The following is a 23,777-nucleotide window of genomic DNA, read 5'->3' on the forward strand; positions in this document are numbered from 1 at the left end:
ACACTTTTAAGATGCGAATGAACGTCGTGTGTCTTGAAATAGTATGAATAGGTGAGCGAGCGAGTGGGTGAGAGAGAGAGAGAGAGAGAGAGAGAGAGAGAGAGAGAGAGAGAGTTGTTAAGAGTTGGAACTTTATGAAGCAGATGATAGCAATGACTGGATAATCAGTCGAGACGTAAAAGGTTTTTGAAGGCGCACGAGGACCTTCCGCTGGGTAAGATTCTGGTGCCGAGCGAGGGGGTTTAGTTTAAAGGTCACGCACGCTCAGTATAAATAAACCTTGAAAATGAACAAGGTGATTTGTGAAATGTTTTGTGTGTGTTGTGTAGGAAACGTGATCCTTGGAATTGGATCAGTATAGTTGTACTTCTGAATCAACATACCCATCACAGGCAAGTCAGCTGAATATTTTTTTTTTTTCTCATTTTTTTCATCTTTTTTTTCAGGAATAGCAAGTCAAGAAGCATCTCGAATAATCACCAAAGATACATCACTCAAATATGCATAATCAAAAACCGAAAAACTGAGATAGCGAATGATTGGATGTATGTACGGTTATCAGCACGAGAAGCATGCCGATACTAAAATAGAAAAAATAAGGGTCAAAGAAATGTACATGAAGAGTTCTCTTCGTCTGAAAAGGGAGAAAAGGAAAAACAAAAATCTTTCCCCCTTCCTCCTTTTATCACTAGCCGTCAATAATGCAGTCTTTATTTCTTTGTGTGTGTGTTCTTTGTAGAGTGTCCGTTTCGTCCCAATTCATAACGTCACCAACCGTGTCGTGTGGAGGAGCAGCTGCCAGAGGGCTTTGCCTTGCCGACCAAAACCCCTGAAGCGTCCACGATCCGGAGAGCGCTTACAAGCACTGGGAGTACCAGTCGTTGACCTTGTTGCAGGTGTAGGGAGAGACGCAAGTGGTCGGGCCACCCCAGCCGATACCGCCGCACTGCTCGTACTGCTTGGAGCCGCCGGTGCTGGTGGCGCGGGCGGAGCTGCTGGTGCTGGTGCTGCTGGTGCGGACGGTGCTGGTGCGGATGGTGGAGGAGGAGACGGGGGGCTGGCCGCTGTTGAAGGTCGAGCCGATGGGGCCGAACTTGATGTTGGAGAACTTGACGTTGCTGTTGGGGAACTGGGCCTCGACCTCGGCGGGGACACCGGAAGTGGTGGGGCAGGAGCCACGCTCGGCACCGGGCTTGCCGGCGGCGTCGACGGGGTAGGTGGAGTCGAGCCAGAGCATGTTGGCGTAGTGGTCATCCCAGAGGGAGAGGACGAGGACCATGGGTTTGGCGACGGCGTCAGACATCTGGGGGAAGCCACCGCGGACATTGAAGATGTCCTGGTCGCCGAAGGCGGTCTTCTGAGCGCGGCAGAACTCGGGGGTGAGAGAGTTGCCTGGGTTGCCGGCGACGGTAGACTCGGAGTTGGGGATGACCTTGCCGTCCTGGACGTAGAAGCGCTTGATCTCGGAGAGGTTGCCGTCGGAGCCCTTGAGGAACTGGGTGACGACGGTGACCTTCTTGGTGGTGTCGATGGTGTTGCCGGAGCCGGGTCCGTAGAATGTCTTGTTGCCCTGGCGGTAGGAGTTGAAGTCGCATCCATCGGGGTCGCAGTCGCCGGCGTAACGGGTAGCACTGTAGGTACCTCCGCAGCTGTCGCCGTTGCAAGAGTGGTAGGCGTTGTTCTTGCAGGGGTGGGGGGTGTAGGCCGTGGAGATCTTGTTGGCCTCTATTGGTATTGTCAGTCTGCTGTGTCTTCAAATGTGCTTGTTCCTGTGTTGTAGATGCTTACCCCAGATGTCCATCTCAGCGCAGCAGGCACCGAGGGTACCGACACCACCGTTGGCATCGTTGCTGGACGGGTTCCAGCCGTCAACGTTGGCCTGGGAGATGCTGGTCAGCCGTGTGATTTTTTCCATGCGAGGCTTGCTCTTATACTTACAACACCGTTGATGAACTTGACATCACGGGGGCACTGCGAGTCGCAGTAACCAGTACCGTACTTGGCACCAGCCTTGTTGGAGGAGAACTTGGAAAGACCACCGTCGGCGTCCATGGAGACGAAGTACAGGGCACCGTTCAGACCGCAGCCGATGTTGGAGACATCAGCGTCGAAGGTGAACTCGTTGCCGAGCAGGGTGAACATCTGTTGCGAGTTAGTACGTTTTGCATTCACGATGCTATAGGATGAAGAGTGTACTACTCACCTGGTACTTGGTGTCGCTCTCCATGAGGTAGACACGGCTACCAATGTTCTTGCCGAAGTTGTGGGTGGTGACGAACTTGAGGTTCAGCTCGCTGCCGCTGGTGGTGATGCCGTAGGTGTTGGGGTAGTCGGCGCCATCGACGCAGCACTTGGCGGCACAGTTGGCACCCTGGCCCTTGGCACAGAAGTCGTTGTTCCAGGTGTTTCCGGTGTAGCAGTTGGTTGAGCCCTCGACGGTGTGAGTCCAACGCCAGTTGGAGTCGAGCACAACGGAGCCAGCAACGCTGTTGCAAGAGCCAGGAGCAGTGCACTTCTCCCAGGTCAGCTTGGGGTGGGTTTCAACCTGGCTGGAGCAGGCCTGTTGAGCACGGGCGGCGGCCACGAGGGCCAGGAGAGCGGCGAACTTGGTCTGCATTGTGAAAGATGTGTTGCTTCTGCACCGGATAGTGAGCTGAGAGGATGAGGAGAGAGTGTGAGATGATTGGGATGAGGATAAGAGAATAGAATTGCTTCTTGTCGCGAGGAACTGTCAGTTTATATAGAGATATTTCTCTTGATGGAGTTCCAAGATATCCCCTCCGTCGGCTGTAGAACAAAAGCTTTCCGTTCCTCGTGAGATAACCTTGGCGCATTCCCCCTGGCTCGAGAGAACCTCATGGTCGGCTAGTCAGGACGAGATCCGACGACAGACGGCAGCCGGGCCGCTAGACGATCTGGATCCGTGGCAACACTGACCTGGCCTCGTCGAGAGGTATCCAGACATGCTTGGCGTTCTGGAGGAGAAGCCCAACAAGTGTAGCGGGGCAGCCGTCGCCAGTAGCGTGAGGAGGCTTGTATGATGTGTCGAGGGCGAGTGTGTAAGTGAGTGTGTGAGTGAGAGTGAGACTGTGATAGCTCAAAGGCCCTCCCCCCCCCTCCCCTCCTCCAGGAACATTCCGACCATGGATCACTATGCTTCGTCGTCAAGCCAAGGTTTGGACAGTTACCGAATTGGGAAGATTTGGAGAAAGCGACGCCACCGTCGAGTTGGAGCAAATGCGAAATGCGCGACAACAACATTAGGGGTATCCACGCGCGCGGACTCGCCTCATCCTCAGTCCCGACCCGAAGGAGGACAAAAGCACGATGTCACCTATAGTCCTGCGGCTGGTCACACCTCATACCGGAGAAACTGGCGCGACCGAGTCGAAAAATATATTATGGTTGCCCAATGTGGGACGCTCCTCGGCCGAGCTCATTGGAGCACTAATTCCCCCTGCTTCTAATGCGGAGGACAGCCGCCGAGTACTACTACCTCGAGTCGTCCAGTCAGCATACAACTTGTGCAGAAAAGAATCTCATATCGTGAGAAAACAAGACGATTCATTTCCCCCTGGAACGAGGGAAAAAAAAAAAAAAGCGTCAGCGCAACCTCGTGACCGTGTTTGCCTTCCCGAAGTTCCCGCCACCATCACATCAACAGGCTCTTCACTTGATGCCCCTGAAGTACTCGTACCTCACACACCCACATTGTGAGGCTTACCCGGCCCAACTCAAAGTTCCTCAGTACCTTACTCACTTGGGTAAGACGGAGAGAGAGAAGAAGGAAAAATGAAGAAAAAAAAGAAGAGATACGCGAGGGATGGGTTTTGGAGTTCCTCCCCACATTTTGCAAGGGTCCTCCGCCCAACCTTCATCACACAACATGGGCGGGAAGTCCTTCTCCCCGCACAACGCCATTGGGCATTCGGCACTGACTGCCACATGCCCGTCTTGTTCCTTGCTTTGAACGACGCCATCTTTTGATTTCCTGGTACGCTAAAGTCGTCCTCTTCAAAAGAAATACCGTCTCAAAAAGTGTACGGTTCCGAGGGAGATTAAGCTTCAACAAGAAAAGAGGTTGTAAATCCGCAACGCTCGGCCAACTTGGCTCTGTAGTTTAGGTTATTAATTGATCAACGCTACAATCAATTCTTACCAGGCGTGCGGGTTTGAAAACCCGGTCCAGGTCAATTTGCGAAACGATGAATGGAGCCCTGATCCAACTTGGAGGCGGATGAACGCTCCTATAGTACATGCGTTAAGAGGAGGGCGGCTGGACGGCCACCACACCATTTAGACATGGTCACACTCACTTTTGCAGCCCCAAAGTCGGTTGATGTTCGGTACTGGGGTAGGCCTTTAGCGGCTGCCACGGTGTAATGATACTTTGCAATACCTTACTCTGGCATACTAGTGAGCTTGGTTACCCAAGAGTGTGACCTCCCTCTCGAGTCTTACCCGACGAACCCACTATGGAACGTCCTCGATCCCACTTCACGACTTGCCAAGGGCTGTTCAATTTACCCGTGATAACCACAATGCTAGGTATGCTCTGGGCAGTGATGGGTCGAGAAGCTTGAGCTCAGCCTCCAGTCATGGCAGGGTCCAGATCAGCGCCATAACCGGCGGTGATCGACATAGGAGTTTCGACGTCGCCGACCTCAAGTTTGGAAGTCTGCGATCGTCTCTTTCCTTCTAGGAGGGATTACACCGGCTTGTCGATCCAGCCGGGCTTGACGTACGAATGAAATAAGGCGCACAAATTCCAACGAGGCAACTAGACTGGAACGTGCGTTTTCGAACATCTCCAACCGTGATAGGTCTGGAAGGATGTCACTGAGAGGCTCAGAGAGAGCATCAAGTTACCTGGAAGTCCAGCGGAACCACCGAGGCCTTGCAGATCTTTAGACGCCCAGTTCATGTCTTTTGCATCCGCTCTCCTTGGAGTCAAGTGGGAGGAAATGGCGGCGTCCACGTCATCCTGGTTTCGCCACTAGCGGTTGCCAGTTCCGAATACAACGAGCCCCAAGATGAGGACGCCAACTCGTGGAGTCCTCCACGGGGTACGAGAGCCGTGAGTGCGGAGAAGCGATGATGGACTCGCCTCAGAGGTCCGGGAAGTGAACCGACTAGTTATTCGGCAATGAGGGAAAGGGAGCCGTCAGAAACTCATGTTTACGCTATTCTGGTCTTCCAGTATCTCGAGGTTGCATTCAATTAGCACAGTGCCCTTGATCTCGGGCCCGTCTTCCTGGACTCGTGTCATGCCAGGCACGAACACCTGACTGACTATAACGGGCTGATGCAGCTAGTAGACGGCTGTGCCTTCATATCGAAGCCGAAGGCCTGAAACCCTACCATCAGCGGCAGCAGCCGGCCGTAATGATAGGCGAGCGTCGATATGAAGCCGTAAATGAACGGGATGCGACAAAGAGCGCCCGCGGACGGGTAGGTGTGTGCATGAGAGTGTCGCCGTTCTTCTCCAATGAAGCACGTACAGGATGAAGCCAGCATCATCCAGTAGACGCGTTGAACGTGAAAGCATCGTATCCTGAACAAGAGACTTGGTCCAACTAATCCAGCGGACAGCGAATCGCCGCGAATGTCGGCACAAGGCCGGTTTGGACAGCAGCCTGGAGACGCTTCTCATCCTGTTCAAGCGACGGAAACCGAGCTTGGTATTGGACGACTCGGGCGAAACTCATTTCGCGGATCATAACTTGATGGGCCGATGAACGGGCTCCAACATGCTCGTCGGGTGGCTGAATGTCAGCTCTCAGATGCCCTCCAACCTTCCGGGCCTGCAGGAGACTGTGGTGGAGATTCCGTAGTCACTTGACTTTACGCATTTTGTCGCCCTGAATTCCGCGGCAACTGCGCAGAAGCGAGGCCAATCCCCACTGCTGGTCCCAGATCTGTGATGTAGACAAGACGCAAACAAACTGCAGGCAGACGGCTGTGCCTCACAGAAATACCGCCCGAAAGCTCCAGGCGTTATCAGCCAGCTGCAAAGGCGCGTAAGATCGCCCGTAGTCTCGGAGAAAGTCGTAGGGAGGCTACTGAAAGGTTAAGCGGCGACATACCAACAAAGGTAAAGCGCGAGCTCGGATTGCGGAGGTTCAAGTCGAGGCTCCGTGGTTTTGATGTCCCGATTCGGATCTATCTCGCCACGACGTCGTACTGGCGGCCCTGACAGGGTCATGCCAGGTCTGGTGCAGGCCGCGGTACCATTGAAAACGTCGAGAAGCGGAAATAAGATCGCAAAAATCGGATATGGCCATGGATGACAGATTCCAGGTGTCACATGCCTTTCGGGCTGGGGGGGTAGAAACGTGAAGATGATGCGAATGGAAGTTGACGGAAGAAAAGAGTGAGATGTCTGGGTGAGAGATTTGGTAGGACAGACGACGTTGAGTAGAGAGACGGTACGTACTGGCCCAGGCGACAACCGTAAGGGGCCACCCCTACCATCAATTCCTACAGTCTTCTTCTTATTCAATACCTCGGGGTAATCAAGTCAAGAATGTCATCAAAGTCGGATATTGCCGTCCTTGGCTATTTTCAATCAATACTACTGCTGCTGCTCGAAAGTTTCCCAATGCATGTAAGGTAGGTTCCTCTACATACTTAATCTACAATACCACAGTCATTACGAGGCAGTATCTCGACAAGAATTACCTCGAAAGCAGCTGGAATATCTCACACAACCCTGCTTGCAGCCGGACTCCTTGACTGCCTCTTTGGCCGAGGCCCAAATATCCCCAGTAAACGCCTGTCAAGAAACATCCTCCTCGCATCATGTACACACAAAGAATTGGCCCATAGCCCCAAGGTTTCCTTAGAATGTCTGATGCAGTGAGGCCATACCGTACTCCATTTCCTACCACTCCTTTGTCGAAGCCCGTCGTGAGGGCACACGTGAACTGTTATTACGCTGTTCTGATGACAGTGAGGTGCATGTTCTTTGTTTGGCGAGGCAATTTGCCGTCACGCTCGTAGAGCAAACCGCAGTTTTGGCAAAGCGACTGTCTTTGGTCAGTAAACGAACAGGTGAAGGGTAATAAAGTAGCTTGAGGACTTACTCTTGGTCCCGCGGGGCCAGGCCGCACTGCCCACACGCTTGAGCCCCAGAGCGCGCAGTGCCAGCATCTCCATGTCAGACGTTCCTGATCTGTCAGGCCACTTCCAGCACCATAACCAGAACCCACATCTGGCGTTCCTCGTCCGCCAGGTGTTCCTGAACGGCCAAGAGGACTCAGACTGCGGAATCTGCGCTTCTTCTTGGATCTCTCGCCTCTGCCCATGCGTTCCTCCTCCGCAGCTTCCACGACATTGCCAAAGCCGGAAAATGGTACACCACCAACCAAGCCAGTCGTGGAGCTGAAGCGGGCAGTTTCGCGGCGAAGGCGTCTGATCTGTCGCTCTCTGTCTCCCTCCCGCTTCTCCATTTCTTCCTTGCTCAAAATCTCAACCTTGGGCTCCCACGGATCTCCTAGGTTTTCGGGATCGTAGCGCCATCCAGCATCTGTTCCAGCAGTTGCATCGTTGGGGAACTCGCGTAGACCGTTCCAGCCCATGACGAGACCACCAGCTTCGCAGGCCTCCTTCTTCAGTCGCAAAACCGCTTCGTAGATGGCGTGCGTGACAGCGGGAACCCACTCTCCAGTCAACCCGAGATCTTCACATGTCTGAGCGGCAAAGGCCTCGGGCATTCCCGGGGGGTGTAGCAAGGACCACTCAAACTTGTCCGTATACAGAGCTGATTGAAGATTAATGTTAAGAGTAACGATGCATCGGTAGGCATCGTCATGGTCGTATTCTGCTGCTCCCACGGGAATGGGAGTGGCAGTTGCGGTAACGTCGGGCGCTGAGGTCGGCTCCTTGCCCCTAGAAGGAGTGCCCAAACCGCCATTCTGCATAGGGGTATCGGAGCGACTAATCGCTCGGGTGGCGGGAGTTGGGGAATCATCGCGGTTGGCTAGTGAGCTTGCCTTGGTCGCATCATTGTTTCCGGCATTCTGCGACTGGGCATGGAACAACGGATGCAGCGCGACGCCGGCGTACTCTTCAAGTTGTGTACGGATCTGCTTGGCGATTTCGAGCATCGTGTTGTGACGGTTTGGCAAGTCCAGATCTTGGACATAGGTTTGCGCAAACTGCTCGGTCGTAATGACAGTCTCGTGCAGGTTCCAAAGGAAATTGTCCCGCAATCGGTACGGCGGCGTCATTTCTTGTGTCCGATACTGAGGAAGACTCGTGTCGACGGTATGGGGCGCGGATGGGAATGGTACCTGGGGCACGAACGCCGGAATATCAAGCTCGATTCGAATCGGAATCAGCGTGAGGGGAAGGTCAGCTTGCGCTGAATTCTGTTGATCGCTCCGAACCTGACGTCCCTTGCCAAACCAGTCCCTCCAAATGCCTTGAACCTCAACGGGTTCATTCGTATCTTTTCCTGCCTTTTCAGCCAAATCCTGCCTGTTGGCGAGGTCCTCCCTTCTCAAACTCCGCAGACCGGTTGGGCGACGCCGGTTGTCATCATCATCGTCGTCAATGTCATCGTAGCCATCCTCAGCGTAGTTGATGATGGTGGTTCCGCGCTTCGTCGTTCGCGAGATAGGGCCGGAGGGGGCGCTCGGAACGACGGACGTCAAGAGAGAATTGTTGTAGGTTCGAATGCGCGGCGCATAGGTGGACAAGAACGCCTGGGGCTTCGATCGGGCGTCCATGTTGTGATGTTATGAGACCCAATGGATCATCGCATGCCGTCGCAAGGCGATAAATGAGGGGACGATCTGTCAAGGGTGACGTGGCAGTAGATGGAGAAGTCGCTTAGCATGCGCCAAGACGAATTGACGCTGGATCTATTGCTGGCGACAATTGTCTGTGGATGTGGGCGACGATGCTTGCGCGCCGACGCTATTAGTGGTGAAGGTGAGCGCTGATGTGGGATGTGGATCGCGTTCGAAATGCACTTGGGACCAGCAAGGCGCGTCAGAAAAATCAAGTCGGCATTTCCCGACCCTTGCGCCAACCCAGCTCCAAAAGTGGTTTAGCGCGTGTCTCCTCACCGACCACTGGCCTCACCGAGTTCACCAAGTTCACCGAACTCACCGAGCCAACACACCGACGCCCCCTTGAATCGGCCATCTCCAACGCGTTTCTCTCAATAATGACTATTTTGTGGTGAAAAATAACTTTGATTTTAATTTGACGATTTTATTATCTTCTATTTCTAAGAGGCATTGAACATATGCATTTGCATTGTGCAAAGTCTTGCGATGCCATCGGACAACTGTGTCCGTCCATGTTGCTCCAGAGGCATTAACCGGGTCTTTTTGCAAAGCATTCACCGTCTCTCCTAGCCTTGTTCTTCGGTATTGAATATACGAGATCTCTCGTTCTTAAGTATTAAGTTTTGTCTTGTACGGTGATGATATCAAGTCAATTTAGCTGACTCCTCATGAGCCGAATTGCCAAGTCAATCCTCTTGACCATTCGACTGAAGAGTATTGCCTGCTTGAAATCAATCCTACTTCAATCTTACATTATAACTGTTTATAACTTTAAATACGCAAGTTGCAGAAAGAGTGTTGTGTTTCTGTCGTGTTTCTGTCTGGGTCACACTGCGATAGTGCTAGCAGTGGAAAACACCTGTGGTGGCAGAAACCAAGCCAACACAACACACATAGTAGTTACCGATCAGCATTGCAATATTGAGGTTTATACATCATGTGACGATATGATCATATTAGATGAAAGCCGAGAAGAGTCTATCATCCATGGCAGTTACGCTCCAGGTGTCTTGAAAGGACACAAGACAGCCATAAGAACAAACGCACCTATTGTCTAAACACTCAAGGTTCATAGGCTACATACAATTGCAGAGAAATCAAACATCTTTGTTATTTCTGAAAAGGGTAGGCGGGTTCCGTATCTTCAACACAGCTTGGCCCAGCGACCAGGATAGCACACCAGCCACTCCAGCTAGGTGATACGCTTTCCTTGGGCAACAACCTACTTGTGAGTTAGAACGACTACTGCATAGAAGGCAACTTCCTCAAATAGTTGCTCCCAATACCACTTCGTGCGCAGGAACGCCTGTTTGGATTGTGACGCTAACCCTCTTTGAGCACATATTGTGGGCGTCTCCCTCTCGTTCTTACCACTGCCAGCTCTCACTTGCCCTCACAGAGATGTTCTGGACTACTTACTACTCCCACGGAAGGAGCGAGAGTTCGCTGTCCTTCCGTTGTCTCCTTCGAGGCCTCAATCACTCCTCTCTTGGCCGCCATATTTAAAAGTCTTCTGATCCCACCCAACCCCCAGTTCTTCTCTGCAAATCACATCCACAATCACAATCACCTCAATTCACTTTTCTGAAGCCACCTTCACCAAGAAAATTCTGTCTCCTCTTTGATATTCTGTCTCTAAGACTTCAACTTCAACCTTCACAAATCATTCACCCACCCAAACAGTCAAAATGTACTCCAAGACATTCCTCGCTGCCGGCGTCTTTGGCCTTGCCACTCTCGGCCTTGTCAAGGCTGCTCCCACTGGCAGCGACGACATCCAAGCTCTGGACATTATCAACCAGGCTCGTCACAGCATCGGCCAGGCTCCTCTTGTCTGGAGCTACGCCCTCACAGATGACGCCTTGGCCTGGAGCGAAAAGATGGCTTTGGACGGCAAGCTACAGCATGCTCCTGTCTCTGAACGCAAGGGCGCTGGCGAACTTCTCAGTCTGTTCCGCTCCAAGGACAAAGAGGATGCCAGAGCTACTCATACCATCCGTGAGTCAGTCAAGGAGTGGCTCAGCACCGATGCTCAACAGTCGTCCACCAACAGCTTCGACACTCTTTCACTTCGTGTAAGCTCCTTTCAACTCCGCTTGATTTGTCTGCTGACGCCTTGTTACACAGAACAACTCCTTTCTCCCAAGGCCACTCAAATTGGCTGTAGCCGCTCTTTCACCATCAATGTCACCGGCTCTCTGTGGTCTTCTTACACAGTCTGTCGCGTTTATGCTGATATCAACCCGTGAGTGTGCCTTTTCCTTCTCTTTCCGCTGTCTCAATCTAACGTTTGTTCGACAGAACTGAGAACAGCGCCCTATCTCGTCGTCAAGACATGTCCACTGGTCCCTTCACTGGCGCCATCACCTTCTTCAATCCCGCTCTTGGCTCTTGCGGCCAGCATGACACTGACAGCTCCTTCATTGTCGCACTCTCACACATCAAGATGGGTTCCAAGTCTAACGACAATGAACTATGCGGCAAGAAGGTCATCATCCATGCTGAGGGTACTTCTGTGGAGGTCACGGTCACGGACAAGTGCATAGGTTGTGCTGTCAACGACATAGACGTCAGTCCTGCTGTGTTTTCCAAGCTCTTGGGAAACCTTGATCGCGGACGTGTCGATGGTATCACCTGGGAGATCGCTGCCTGATGGCCTTGATCAGATTTCGATTCTTTATTTTGCACCACACATGGCTTTAGTTTGGGGGAGGACTCATGAGATTTGGCCCATGCATTTGCTATCTGGGAAAGGCATCAAATATGGTTTTCAGCTGCCCTTGAGGTGGGACATTCTATGGTCGAGTAGTCTAGATGCTTTGTCACGAAATTAAAAGATTGCCACACTTGTACTTGCTCCAGCATTGTGAATTTTTTGCTGTCGTATCTGGCCGGAGCCAGGCCTGATGACTATCTTTGCTCGAACATCAGTCTCTATAGGTGCGCACGTATGCGTTTGTTTGAGGCATACTGCGTAACGACAACAGAAACACTGATGCCTCTCCTCAAACATTTGACATGCTTTGCTTTTGTTAGACGATCGCTTCAGGGTATGTTCGTTTCAATGCCGATTGCCTCGTTGTTAGCAAGGGGATGAACGACAACAGTATCGTTTTCATACCGACTTCGTGTGCTTTCCCCTTCATCAAAAACCATCTCCCATTCGGAAGGCTGGTTAGAATCGTCCTCGGATACGACTCCAACCGCCAAAGTCCTATTCATCTCTGCAGTCTTTTCCCAAAAAGACTCGGCACTCCCCAGGTCCAGAACATGAAGAAAACCAGCCAGCTGCTCTCTGTCACTTTTGTGCTCCTTCAGCACCTCGGACATGATGGTAAAGTACTTCCACACGGTCGAAGCCTCGGCCTTTGCTACAATAGCTAGCAGCAACTTGACCCATTGGACGATCAGTTCTGGGTGCAGCGTTCCCTCGAGGCATCTGAACTCGATTGTACCCTCGTACACCGTCGCCGCAGGATTCTCCGTATCCATGTCTTCGACGGGTTTGATTCTGTGCAAAGATATGCCCGTACGGGCTCCCACCGGCGATCCTACTAGGCCAATCAGCACTCGCTCGTTAACAGCGGACCAAATCTGGTAAATTTCACGCTGGAGTCGATCGGGGATCTTGTCCATGGGGACGTGCGACTCGATCTCCAGCTCGTGTAACTTGTCACGTCGCAAGTTCCACACGTCAGAATACGGCGGCAGATCTTGGTTGTTAGCCAGCTTAGAACCTTTGCGCGGGGGGATGGAGTATGCGTTCTCGCGTCGGGAAGGGTGGACTAAGCTGTACAGAATGGGGTCGGCCGCCCATATCAGCGTGACGATGCGTTTGAGGCTTAGAAGGGAGAAGTTCCGAACATTACCGACGTGGACGTGGAATCCGCAGGTGGGATTCAGCATTGGACGCATGCTGTTCCGGACAAGCTTCACGATGTTGACAATCTTGTCGAAATCTGTTTGTTGGTCGCGCAAGATTGGGCTGCAGAGCTCTACGCCGGTAATACCGCCCGAGTACCCAAGAAAGCCCGAGTGAAAGCTGGAGAGGCTGAAGTCGGGTTGTGCGAGCCACGTTTGGAACATTGGCTCGACCTTGTCCACAAGACGCATGTTTAGGCCGCTTGACTTGGCCAAGGTGGCGAGCGCCTGTGCTCGGTCTCCTTCGATGTCGTTGCAGGCGTCCAAGAGTCGATACAGAGTGACGCTGAAGTGGCCCGCCTTGTTGAGCATCTTGGCCAGATATTCTGCGTTGCCGCTGTGGGAGACGGTACGTGCGTCTTCAGACGGATCATGTTGGTCTGCGTCTGGGTTGTAGCGGTAGACCCAACGGGGGTCGGAAGGATAGGGATCTGGGGTGTTTTCGTGGGAGTAAGGAACAAGGAATTCGACTTCGATGCCAAAGGTGTATGGCGGAAGGTCACGGGTATCGGCGAGGTTGACCGTTGGTATGCGGCGGTGGCAAGCGAGGTCCGGGACAAAGGGGTTGGAGCCCTTGTCGAGGTAGTAATCTGCTTGAGAGACGAGGTCAATGTCTTTGAGGATGTCGTAAACGGTGTATGCTTCCGCAGAAGAGACCTCCAGTTGTTCAAAGATACGGTCAACCCGCTGTTTGCAGGTGTCGAGACAGAAGGAGACGAGGCCGTGACATACCTTGATCCAATTCTTGATAGCGTCGGAATTCATCGTGCCAGCGTGTTGGGCAAACCGAATGGTTCTTTGTACGGGGTCAATATCGGCTAAGTGGGAGAAGTCATAAGCTCCGGGAAGCGTCCCGATCTCACCTTCCAAGTCCTTAACACGGATAGTGGTGGCTTCAAGGAGGGATTCCAGGTTATCCATTTCCGAAATTTCACGAGCCGCAAACTGCGCAAAGGCGGAGTGACGCATCACATCTGGCGTTTTCAGCATTTTCGTCGTCGTCGGGATCGGCGGGCCATGGGTGAAGACCGTCTCGGCGGGTTCGCCGCGCCATTCTGCGTCAGAGAGATAGGTGAAGGGCAAAAAGTTGAAAATATTGGTGAACTCCAAGCCAGGTGCGATGGTTGAAGCGGGCCCGCAGTATTCTGCATGGAGTTGGTTTAGGCGAGGAGATGCCGCCCAGAGGAAGGTGACGATTTTCTTGAGGTCTGTGAGCCTGAAGTCCTCATTTCGCGGCTTGATTTCGATGCGTAGACGGGGGATATGGTTCATTCCGATGACCAAGTTTGGGGTGTCTTGCAGAGTCTGGAGAAGCAGATCGAATCTCTTTAGGTTTTCTTCGGTGTGTGACATTAGTGGTGAGCAGACGCGGACAAGTTTCCAAGTTTGCACATAGGAATCGTGTTTTGGGAAGTCTTTTTCAGGAAGTTTGAGGTCTTCCTTGTTCACTTTGACCTTCCAAAACCCATCGTCGCTGTCGAAGCTCGACAGATCGAGCAAAGCCTCCCCGTGTTCTTGCGCATGCAACTGAGTTTCGCTGTCTGCAGAGTTTGCCAGTGAGAAGGAACCTGCTTCACGCAGCCGCTCCACGATGCGAAACTGGAGATGGTGAGCCCCTAGGTTGGAGTGAGAGCTTGGAAGGCCAACGAACTTAGGGTGTTCAGCAGTGACTTTGGTACCTGCTTCTCCCGAGGTTTGAACGAGGAATTCTAGTTCGGCACGAAAGAGAAGCTGGCGGGGTGACGAAGGCGGTTCATCTTCAAAGACTCTGGAAATGCCGCTGCCAGTCTGGCAGTTGTCGTAAGAGAGTTCACGGAGGTAGTCCAGCGTGGGAGATCCCGGGGACATTTGTGGGCTAGATCTGTAGTTGGAGCCGGAGCTGTCATCTCCAAGAAGCGCGTCGCGCATTTCGTCGTCACTAAAGTCCAAAACATCGAAATTAATGTCACTGAGGGCGTCATTGGAGTGTATTGATGACCATCCAGAAACAGGAGAAAGCAGTGGCCTCGTTCCAGGTAATGAATGCGCGGATGAGGACGAAAACGACGTCATTGCAGTAATTGCTGTTTGTGAGCGAGTGAATTCTGATGTGCTGGAGTTGTTGGAATGGGGTTTGTCGTCTAACATTGTGATATGGCCTTGGTGGCGTCCCTTTAAATCTTCTCAATTTGCATATCCAGCGTGAAGGACGGATTTCATCTGGGAATTGTTTTATACATCAACATCGCTGTTCTCGGACAGCGGATGTGAAGACCAAAGAACATTCTTCAGCGTTCCTCCTACGTTGGGAGGACAGACAAAGATTTCAGACAGAAAAGACGTTGAAACTCAAACAATGACTTGCAGACGAAGTCTCGGGTCGAGTTGGTCACAACAGGGCCATGTCGTATTTCTTTGTGCGCTCCGGCTTCGGTCGCGCTGTCTAAAGCGGCCCAGCAGTAATCTGGGGCATTTAGTTGTACAGAACCTTTGTGTTAGTGTCCTATATGTAGTTACTTATGACAATGGTCTTGAAAATCGAGGCTTCATTGTGAAGGGCAGCTTTTGATAAGTCGTCTGTAAATTCAACACAGCGCACAAGAAGTCGGTAGCTAGATCCATCATCTTGACCAAGAAGCTTGGCCTCCTACTGGCTGGGATAAATGGGCCTGGTCACTTTGAAATCCGTTTTCACTTTAAATGAACGAATACGACGATATTTATTTCAAAAAATTGTAGGCCAACTCAATAGAAGACATCGAACGGCGCATCTATAACCTGAAACCATTCAATTGGCTATTTCTGTATGACAGGAGATGTGCTGCAACCTCGGAAGCGTAAAAGCAGAATCAAAGAGAAAAAAAGGAAATTAGAAAAAAGCATAAGCTGCAAGAATCGCAAAAGATAATCGCAAAGCTGGACAGGCCGAAAAAAAAATGCAAAAACAATAGCACGACCTGGTTTCGATCCAGGGACCTCTGGGTTATGAGCCCAGCGCTCTACCCCTGAGCTACCGTGCTTGTTGATGTCGTTTTTACTTTGATTCGCCCCTCATATACCACAAGTGGGCCCTCTAACTGCGCCGCTCACCATCGAGGTCATCTTCACAGAGCGCCAATCAGCGAAGGAAGATAGTCATGATAAATTCAAGTCATATAATTCGTTGCCTTATCGGTCTATACTATCTAGCTGTCATGGGAGCAAAACAAATAAAGCTGCACAATGGCTCGTTCTCCCAAAAATGCAACCGAAACTCCAAGCAAAACGCTCAACATTTCTCTCCACATTACAGCCGTCAGAACCAGCAAAAAAGTTCGTAAGAGTACACTTCCGTATCGCACAGGTCTCCAAAAGAACAACGAAAAGAGTTCATGCAATACATATGTTCAAGATTAATCATACAGCGACCTGATTTCGCTGCCGCAGGCTCTGCGTCCTCAAAAACGAAATCTGGCCCCTGCGGACCGTCGCCTCGCGCGGCGAGCGTATATCGTCCTTGTCCGCGGACAAACTCGGCGACAAGTCGAGAGAACTATAGGGGTCGTTTGTCGCTGCGGGTCTCTCGTCGCGCCGCACGGATAGATAGAAGAAGTCGTGCCAGAAAGAGTGCTCCAGCTCGCGCGGCTTGCCATCGGATGTCCAGTACCGCTCCTCGGATAGTTCCCGCGAGAGGTGTCTTCTGAAGTAGCGGTCCTGGTTTACCCACCACGCACGCCACGCGCAGAGGATACCGACGGTGAGGGGGATGACGGTGGCCCAGTAGACCCAGAACAGGTGGCTCAGCACGGGAATCGGGTCTTTGGGGTTTGTGGATGTTCCGGGGTCTGGGGTTACGATTGCGGCGTTGTCGTCTGCTGCGTCTTCGCCGGAGGCCTGCCAGTCGAACATGGACATGCCGAAGAGGGTACCGAGGAATTCGCCGGGGAGGAAGATGGCGGTGATGACGGCGAGGGCTTTCATGGAGGAACTGTCGCGGGAAGATGCAACTGCCATGCGGGCGTTGAGAACGTTGTCTTCTTGGGCCATCTTACTGTAGATCTGGGCAATGTTAGTCGCACTTCGTGAGAGATGGAGATGATTTCGAACTTACAATGTCGATCTGGGCGCGGCATCGGGCTTCGGACATGCGGCGGTCAGTTTCCAGGCCCATACACATTCTCTGCAGACCCTCGAGGTATTGGCGGATTTCGTGCCAGTGGTTTCCGAGAGGATCGGCCAGCGCGTCCGGGGCCGGAGGTAAGGATCTCCGTCGTGTGCTTGCGGAAGAGCGTGATGGTGGTCCTGTGGGAGGCTCCTCGGGCCGTCCTTGCATTTCTTGCTGATCACGCTCGTGATCATCGAAATTTCTTGCGCTGAGATCTTGCAGGCGCACGTTGAGTTCTCCTGTCGACATGCGCTGCGCCAGCTCGTCGCCAGACTGCAGCATCAGCTTAACTACCCTCTCGATCCAGCGAACGGTATCCAGCAGCTTGATTGATTCCTTGAGCACATCGTGGGCGCTCTTCATGAGATTCGCCATGCTCATTGGGCCCGCGACAATCGGCTGTTTGTCGTTGTTAGCACTGAAGGTCAGTCTTCGGATCAGCTTTGATCTCCTCTCGCGCTCCATCTCAAAGGCTTCGAAGCCGGCGATGCTGCTGACTTCCCACTCGAGGGACTTGACATGGTCTATGTTCTCCATGACTGCCTCTTCGGTGCGCATGAACTGGACTTGGAGGAGGACAACCGGAGTGATGAATGGGTGAGCCCAGTGCGCGCGACATGCCTCTAGACGCTGGTCGTATTCGTCGAGGTTCTCGAGGTTATGCTGCCGCGGATGGTAGGATTGGCGGACTAGCACAGTTGTCGCGCGGTTTCTGACATCGTAGGTCATGGACATGAAGTCGTACGGCGTCCTGGGGTTGTTGGAGAACGAAAGAATGATGCCTAGTAAAGTAAGCCTTGGTGATGTCGGGACGACAACTTGGTGACTTACTCAGCTTGTTTTGGTCCAGAGACCAGAACCGAGACTCGTTAGTGACACGGCGAGAATACTGAAGAGTTGCGGGGTGTAGATCCAGGGCATCCATGTCTTGGGGGGTCATGGTGATGCCATCCTCGCGGCGGTCGAGGGATTTGTTACGGCGAAAACAGATTCTTTGGTCGTTTAGTCATGTGCAGTCCTCATCTAGAGCCTCGACCTTCACTCACACTCTTCTCACACGTCCATCTAGCACAAGCGCAGGGTCCCGAGCTGGGTCTTGGGTAAAGTCTCCCTATTTCACCATCAGCATTCGAGTCTCATCATGTGCACATGTTCTGGGAGTCCATACGTTATGATCTACTACCCATCCACGTCGAAAAGCGAGGTCAAGCATCTGGTATCCCGGGGTCTCTTCGGTATGGTTCAGCTTGAAGCTGACATCATCGCCACCTTCGTCATCCGGGGTCAGCCCCGACGGCATGGAGCTATCCTTTTTAAAGACGACATACTCGTCGTACTCGACTTTGGAGGCCGTCCTCCCGTCAATCAAAAGAATGTCATCGCGCAAGGCGAGAGTGTCGAAGCGAAAGAGGTCCGACGAGTCGAGTCCCTGAAAGCGGGCCATCAGGGCGTCGTTTGCCTAGGGAGAGAATAGTTGGCGCCTAGCGATCTGCAGCTCAACATGACTCTCTCTCGATGCCTGTTCCTCTAAGCCAGTCGAGAAACAATCGTCGAGTAGAATCAAATAGCAGCGAAGTTAACGTTAAAGCGTTGGGGGTGAGATGAGCGGTAAAACAGGACGTCATTCCATTTAAGCCAAAAGTTCAAGGATAAGGTCGGTTTTTTAATTTTCTTTTTTTCTTTATTTTTAACATTTGCTCCGGTGCAACAGCCAACAGGTTGTCTCGTCTGTCTTGCCGATCTGGGCCTTTTGGCGGGTGGTTGGGGCGAGTGTGGCATCTGAATAGCGGTCCCCAGTGGGCCAATAGTCCCCTGAAGGGTCCCGAAAACGTGATTTTAGTGGGCCTCATTTGAGTTGCCAGGTGCTTCGCTGTTCCGGTTTCCATTGTTTGCGGGGTGTTTTGTTGACTGCCCGCTGAAGGAAAAGGTTGCAGCCCTTTGGAGAGGGCTTCCGGGGGAGGGAGGGAGGAATCCTTCAGGGAATATCTGTCCAGTGACATGTTCCAGGCAGGGCTCCGCCACGCTGACCACACCCCGGACGGGCCTCATAGTGAGCTCTTGGCGGGCGTTTTAGCGGGTCGCTGTCCGGGGTCAAAGGCGCTGTGCAGTTATTTGTCCGTTGCCACGGGACCGGAGAGAGGGAAACGTAGTATACCAAGGAACTGCGACCGAAACCAATGGGGAAGGAGGAACCTTGGAAGAGCCGAACCGAAACAGACTGAAGCGTCATTGGCGTAAACCAACTCAATTTTGACATAATTCCTTCAACCCTCGTGCCCGAGTCATGCCTTGGCAGTGTGTCTTTTCTCTCTCTGTTTCTCTGTTTGTCTTATTGAGTTGCATTAGTGTCGACCTGCAGCATATTCAAACGGTCCAATCACCCACCGACCCATAACCGTTTGCTATCCATCCAACATCGTTGTCGCCGGGGGCTCTCTTCGCCGTCCGCTTCCCCCGGTCACCGCCGTACCGCAGCCTTATCCTCAATAGCTTCCTCCGCCCCTTGTCCGCCTTCGGGCGAGACCGGCATTGGCTTCAATGTCTCATCTTTGCGCAGCTTCCATCCTCCACTCCAGCCAATCCAGCCTTTCTCGCGAGGACCCTTGGACAGGGTTGCCAGCAATGAGAGCCCAATGAACCCAACTGCGGACTGTTAGTTACCAAACGCCATGTCAGAGAGAGATGAGATGAAGAGAATGTGGACTTACTGGTCGCGCCGCCACTGTATTTCCACCCGCCTTGCGCATATAGCCTGTTGCCGACCGCCGTGCCTGTCAGCTGCCCACAAAAGACCGATACCATGTACGCCGTGTTGACCCTGTTCCTCGCCTTGGCGTTGATGGCGTATATGGCTGTCCGGTTCGCTGTCTGTGCCGTCTGAATACCCATATCTATGCAGATCGCTTGGATGACCGGCCCCGCAACGGTGAAGGTACTTGTGAAAGCACCGACAACACACCCGATGAGGACGACGACCTGGCCTAGCACGGAAGACAGGAACGGCACGTATCGATCCATGATGAACCGCCCGTACACTGGTCCTCCGCATATAGCTGCGATGCCGATGAGCGAGAAGAGACCGATTGTCAGTGATGGGTACTCATATGGCGGCGACGCCAGCAGGAACGTCAGCGTCGTCCAGAAAGACGTAAAGATGGAGCTGATGCAGAACCCGATCAAGCACGCATGGACAAGGACCGGCTCGCTGAAGAAAATGGTGACAATCGTCCACAGCGCTTTGAAGTAGTTCAGTCCATCCGGGTTTGTCGATGGATAATCGGGCATGAAGAAGTAGAGGAGGATCAAGAGGAGGTATTGAGCCCCAAAGCCGAACCAGTAGATGTTCCGCCATGACGTGTAGTTTGCAACAATACCCGAGAGCAGACGCGCGATGAGCATACCGAGCATCAAGCCTGATGTGACAATAGAGAGAGAGCTTGCTTTTCGGTTGGCCGGGGCCATGTCGGCGACAAGCGGGAGCATGAGCTGCGGCGTAACGGTAGCAGCACCTACAAGAAACGACAGCGCCGAAAACGCGACGAAGGAGTTTGTCACGCAGAGACCTAACCACTGTGAAGTGTTAGTCTCGTCTCAAACTTTTTATTCCAAGCTTGTTGTAGAACTCACCAGCATTGCTGTGACCCAGATGAGTGCGAGGATAAACGGCCGGCGCCGGACCATGTCGCCCAGCGGGCAGATGAAGAGCAATCCCGCCGCATAGCCGGCCTGCATCAGCGTCGCAACCGACGACGCCCTCTCGAAACTGACGTCAAAGGTCTCTGCGATCCTATTCAAGACAGGTTGGTTGTAGTAGAGGTTGGCGACAGTAAAAGTTGCGGCCTGCATCGATCAGCACACCTTGCTCATTCTACATCCCAAACTTTGCACTACTCACCACCGCATAGAGAAAATTATGTGCCAGTGAGAACCGAGGTGGCTTTTCCGGGTCGTAGCGAAGCTTCTTCGGCGTCCAAGTGAGCACACTCACCACCAAATTCCAAAGCCCATCCCGTCCTTTCCCATCGCCTCCCCTCTGCGACTCCCAATCTGAATCCGACGGCGACGGTGCCGACCTCGTCTCATTTCCATCTGGTATCTTCCCCTTATCCTCGTCTCCAAACCCATCTCGAGGAGAGTTCAGGGCTGAGTCCTGCGGGCTGGAAATTTGTCTTACCTCCACGGGCCCATCCGCAGCCGCCGCCACAGGCGCCACGCCCATATCCTTGTCTGTGTTACCTCTGCCGATGGCAGAGTCTCTTTTCTCCAACATCCTTTTCTTCAAACCCGCGGAGAAGAAGAAGACTTTTTACGAAAGCCACGAAGCCAGCCTTCTTTGAGAAAGGAAACGTTCCCGACAAGCGAAAAATATTCTAGAACTCCCTTCTCTTAACGAAAATTCCCGTTTCTTAGCGCTTGCGCGGGAGTCCGTTGGGGAGACTAGTTGTTTAGTGGGACAGGTGATGTAGTCATGTCATTGCTGTGACTTGGCGAGTTCCCAGTTCTAAACCCTCGGCAATGATAACGTCAACCTGTCGCGGCTCTCCCCTTCGAAGTTTTTCGTTTGAGAAATTGAACCGAAAAAAAATTGTACGAAGTAAGGGGGGGATTTTTCGTTCGGCTATTCTATGACGCGAATAGTGAGGGGACATCCGCAATGGATCTCCAGGGCCGGTTGCGCTTTGGGGGGGGGGGGGGGGGGGGGGGGGGGGCAATGATCGCGGAGATAAGCCCCGTCGAATGGTGCGAGGCCGGGGTCCTTGTCCTATCATCGTCTACATTCGTCGGCCGGCACCGACTCGGCAGGGGTGAGCCAACTGCTTCGATGTCCGGCCTTTTAAAAGGGTGGTCTTGTCACTAATGAGGCATGTCGCGTATGAATAATGCTATAAATTGTCTGCCTGATGATAAAAAGCTCGTAATTTGCTATGTTTTTGCCGCTTGACTCTCGCAGCAGTGTTTCTTTGGCCTCTCACTTCCCTTTCCTGACTTGACCCGCGATACATTGCCGCGTAGCAAAGTCCATTTCCCAGAGATACCAAAAAGAAATGAGCAAGGGGCGAAAGTCCAATTGTCCTCAGTTACAAACCACCCGTGCCCGAGTAAGCAAAAGTCTCTGGTCGTAGTCTTCGCCATCCGCAGTGCCAGCTTTTATCAGACAAGGGGAGACTGTCAGCTTAACAATGCTGCTTTTGTCGAGAGGCTCTTTCTCCCATATTTCGGCATCCATTCTCTCCGGATCAAATGAAATGATCCCAGTCGAGCGGCAGACTTCGGGCCACTTGAGGAGGAAGATTGCCCTGGACGTCATGAATGAGGCTTGCAATTGTACTGCGTCTTGGAAAATTCTGTTGAGAGACGTAAATAGCTTCTCTGAAGACTTTTCATCGGCCGCGCCACCAGGCAAGAAAATTGAAAATGTTGCGGTATCAGCTTTGACAACCTCTCTGAGCTTGTATTTATCAATCCCGATCATTTCATCAACCAGCTGAGCACCGTCGGCTTTCCACCGAGTAAGATCAGCAATCCTAGGGTTCTTCGCGTCTACAAAGGCTGATATCATGTGTGTCAGCTCACTTCTAATCTCTGAAAGTATTGAGACTCTGGTATATCAGACTCACATAAAAAGTCACAAAAGACGTTGCATAAAGACTGTCCTATACTGCCTCCCCAGCATTTGCCGTAAATCCCATCTGCATCAGGCTCAAAGAAGCGGACTATAATAGAAAGCCAAATGTAACTTTCGAGGACGCTAGATCTCCAGTCATCATTCTGGAGAAGTTCAAAGTGCTGGTGTTTCATGTCGTCGAGCACCGGAGACTGATGGTTGAGGGCTAGATCATCATCAACATTCATTTCCCATGGGCGACCAGTAAGGAGGTTTTCAGCGACATTATGAATGTTGTATCGCAACCTCTCCCAGATGCTTATAATCGTATCATCTGATGTCTTATTAGGATTCGCAAAACGCTGCGTCTGGGCTTTGAATTTCTCTTGAGCCGCCAGCTTTGCGTTGAGTTCTTTGTTCTGGGTATGGAGAATACGAAGGTCGTTTCGAAGTCTTTGTATCTTTTCGCGATGTTTGAGATCCTTCTCGGCATGTAAATCTTCGTTCTTTTGAGCCTGGTGGGATTGTTCCGCAAGCTTCCTCTCGGCCTGTTCGCATCTTTGGTGTGCTTGATCAAGCTCTTGCTGCAGGATCAGGCTTCTGTGCAAATGGGAAGTCTCTCGTCTTATTTGGTCAGACAACTCCGCCAACCTCTCTATTCGAGAATCCAAACGCGCGAGCCTTGCCATGCCTGCTTTCCGCTGCCTGATTGCCTTGATAGTCATCATCCGATTAGTTTTGTAGAGAGATTTCTTCTTCTGCCAAACGCTCCTTCGATTCTTGACCATAACAACTTGCCGAACTTCTTTTTTTTCTGAGATTGAAAAAATAACAGGAAGTTGGAGATCTTGCAAAATTATTGTTGTCTTTTCCTGAGGTGCTTGCATGGCGTTTGAGAGAGCTCCGGCAGCACCGACGGCTTCGTTGAGGTCTGCATCTTCTGGCACTTTTGCGGAAAGGCGAGTCTGTTCAGACGTCATCGGTTCCTGTGGCTAAATGTCAGGTACCTTATCCAAATTTTCTCGTGCTAGTGACACTTTGACGTGACGTACTTGGCTAAAATTACAGTCCAGGGCGTGATTGAGCTGATGACTTGCCATGGCTGTGAGGTGGAAGATGGCGTATTGTGAGAAATTGAGAGCTGCGATATGACTTGAGTAGGAAACTTTTGAAAGGCAAAATGAGCAAGATACTCTTAATAATTTCAAAAGAACTAAGTTCTGTTGTAGAATATTGAGTGGAACCTGATGGTGAAGTGGTTTCCGCGCGTTTAGAAAGAACCTCCAAGTATAAGCGCCTTCCACGCCATTCCATCAACAGATCTCTCTGC

The 23,777-nt window shown here is 52.1% G+C and overlaps 7 protein-coding genes across 7 annotated transcripts; 1 reads left to right on the forward strand and 6 right to left on the reverse strand.

The window, feature by feature from the left end:
• Positions 1-856: 856 nt before the first annotated feature.
• On the reverse strand, positions 857-2,617 carry CTRU02_208202 (exoglucanase type c precursor; the record flags this gene model as incomplete). The annotated part of the gene is made up of 4 exons (XM_036725859.1): positions 857-1,725; positions 1,789-1,879; positions 1,939-2,142; positions 2,204-2,617. The coding sequence occupies 4 exons, from the start codon at positions 2,615-2,617 to the stop codon at positions 857-859; spliced, it is 1,578 nt and encodes a 525-aa protein (XP_036582573.1).
• Positions 2,618-6,932: 4,315 nt separating this feature from the next.
• CTRU02_208203 (rsc complex subunit) lies at positions 6,933-8,732 on the reverse strand (the record flags this gene model as incomplete). The annotated part of the gene is made up of 2 exons (XM_036725858.1): positions 6,933-7,028; positions 7,086-8,732. 2 exons carry the CDS (start codon positions 8,730-8,732, stop codon positions 6,933-6,935), a joined length of 1,743 nt encoding a protein of 580 aa, XP_036582572.1.
• Positions 8,733-10,486: 1,754 nt separating this feature from the next.
• CTRU02_208204 (SCP-like extracellular protein) lies at positions 10,487-11,451 on the forward strand (the record flags this gene model as incomplete). The annotated part of the gene is made up of 3 exons (XM_070205050.1): positions 10,487-10,873; positions 10,913-11,043; positions 11,109-11,451. 3 exons carry the CDS (start codon positions 10,487-10,489, stop codon positions 11,449-11,451), a joined length of 861 nt encoding a protein of 286 aa, XP_070061125.1.
• Positions 11,452-11,843: 392 nt separating this feature from the next.
• On the reverse strand, positions 11,844-13,991 carry CTRU02_208205 (uncharacterized protein; the record flags this gene model as incomplete). Its single annotated transcript, XM_036725856.1, has 1 exon — positions 11,844-13,991. One exon carries the CDS (start codon positions 13,989-13,991, stop codon positions 11,844-11,846), a length of 2,148 nt encoding a protein of 715 aa, XP_036582570.1.
• A 2,103-nt stretch (positions 13,992-16,094) lies between these two features.
• Positions 16,095-18,286, reverse strand: CTRU02_208206 (uncharacterized protein; the record flags this gene model as incomplete). Its single annotated transcript, XM_070205051.1, has 5 exons — positions 16,095-16,736; positions 16,789-17,624; positions 17,674-17,834; positions 17,889-17,953; positions 18,011-18,286. 5 exons carry the CDS (start codon positions 18,284-18,286, stop codon positions 16,095-16,097), a joined length of 1,980 nt encoding a protein of 659 aa, XP_070061126.1.
• A 1,014-nt stretch (positions 18,287-19,300) lies between these two features.
• Positions 19,301-21,112, reverse strand: CTRU02_208207 (uncharacterized protein; the record flags this gene model as incomplete). Its single annotated transcript, XM_036725854.1, has 4 exons — positions 19,301-19,485; positions 19,551-20,412; positions 20,470-20,682; positions 20,738-21,112. The coding sequence occupies 4 exons, from the start codon at positions 21,110-21,112 to the stop codon at positions 19,301-19,303; spliced, it is 1,635 nt and encodes a 544-aa protein (XP_036582568.1).
• Positions 21,113-21,916: 804 nt separating this feature from the next.
• On the reverse strand, positions 21,917-23,547 carry CTRU02_208208 (uncharacterized protein; the record flags this gene model as incomplete). The annotated part of the gene is made up of 3 exons (XM_036725853.2): positions 21,917-22,392; positions 22,461-23,433; positions 23,500-23,547. 3 exons carry the CDS (start codon positions 23,545-23,547, stop codon positions 21,917-21,919), a joined length of 1,497 nt encoding a protein of 498 aa, XP_036582567.2.
• Positions 23,548-23,777: the final 230 nt, after the last annotated feature.

The sequence above is a fragment of the Colletotrichum truncatum genome (genome assembly GCF_014235925.2).
Source record: "Colletotrichum truncatum strain CMES1059 chromosome Unknown Contig_0005, whole genome shotgun sequence".
Classification (NCBI taxonomy): domain Eukaryota; kingdom Fungi; phylum Ascomycota; class Sordariomycetes; order Glomerellales; family Glomerellaceae; genus Colletotrichum; species Colletotrichum truncatum.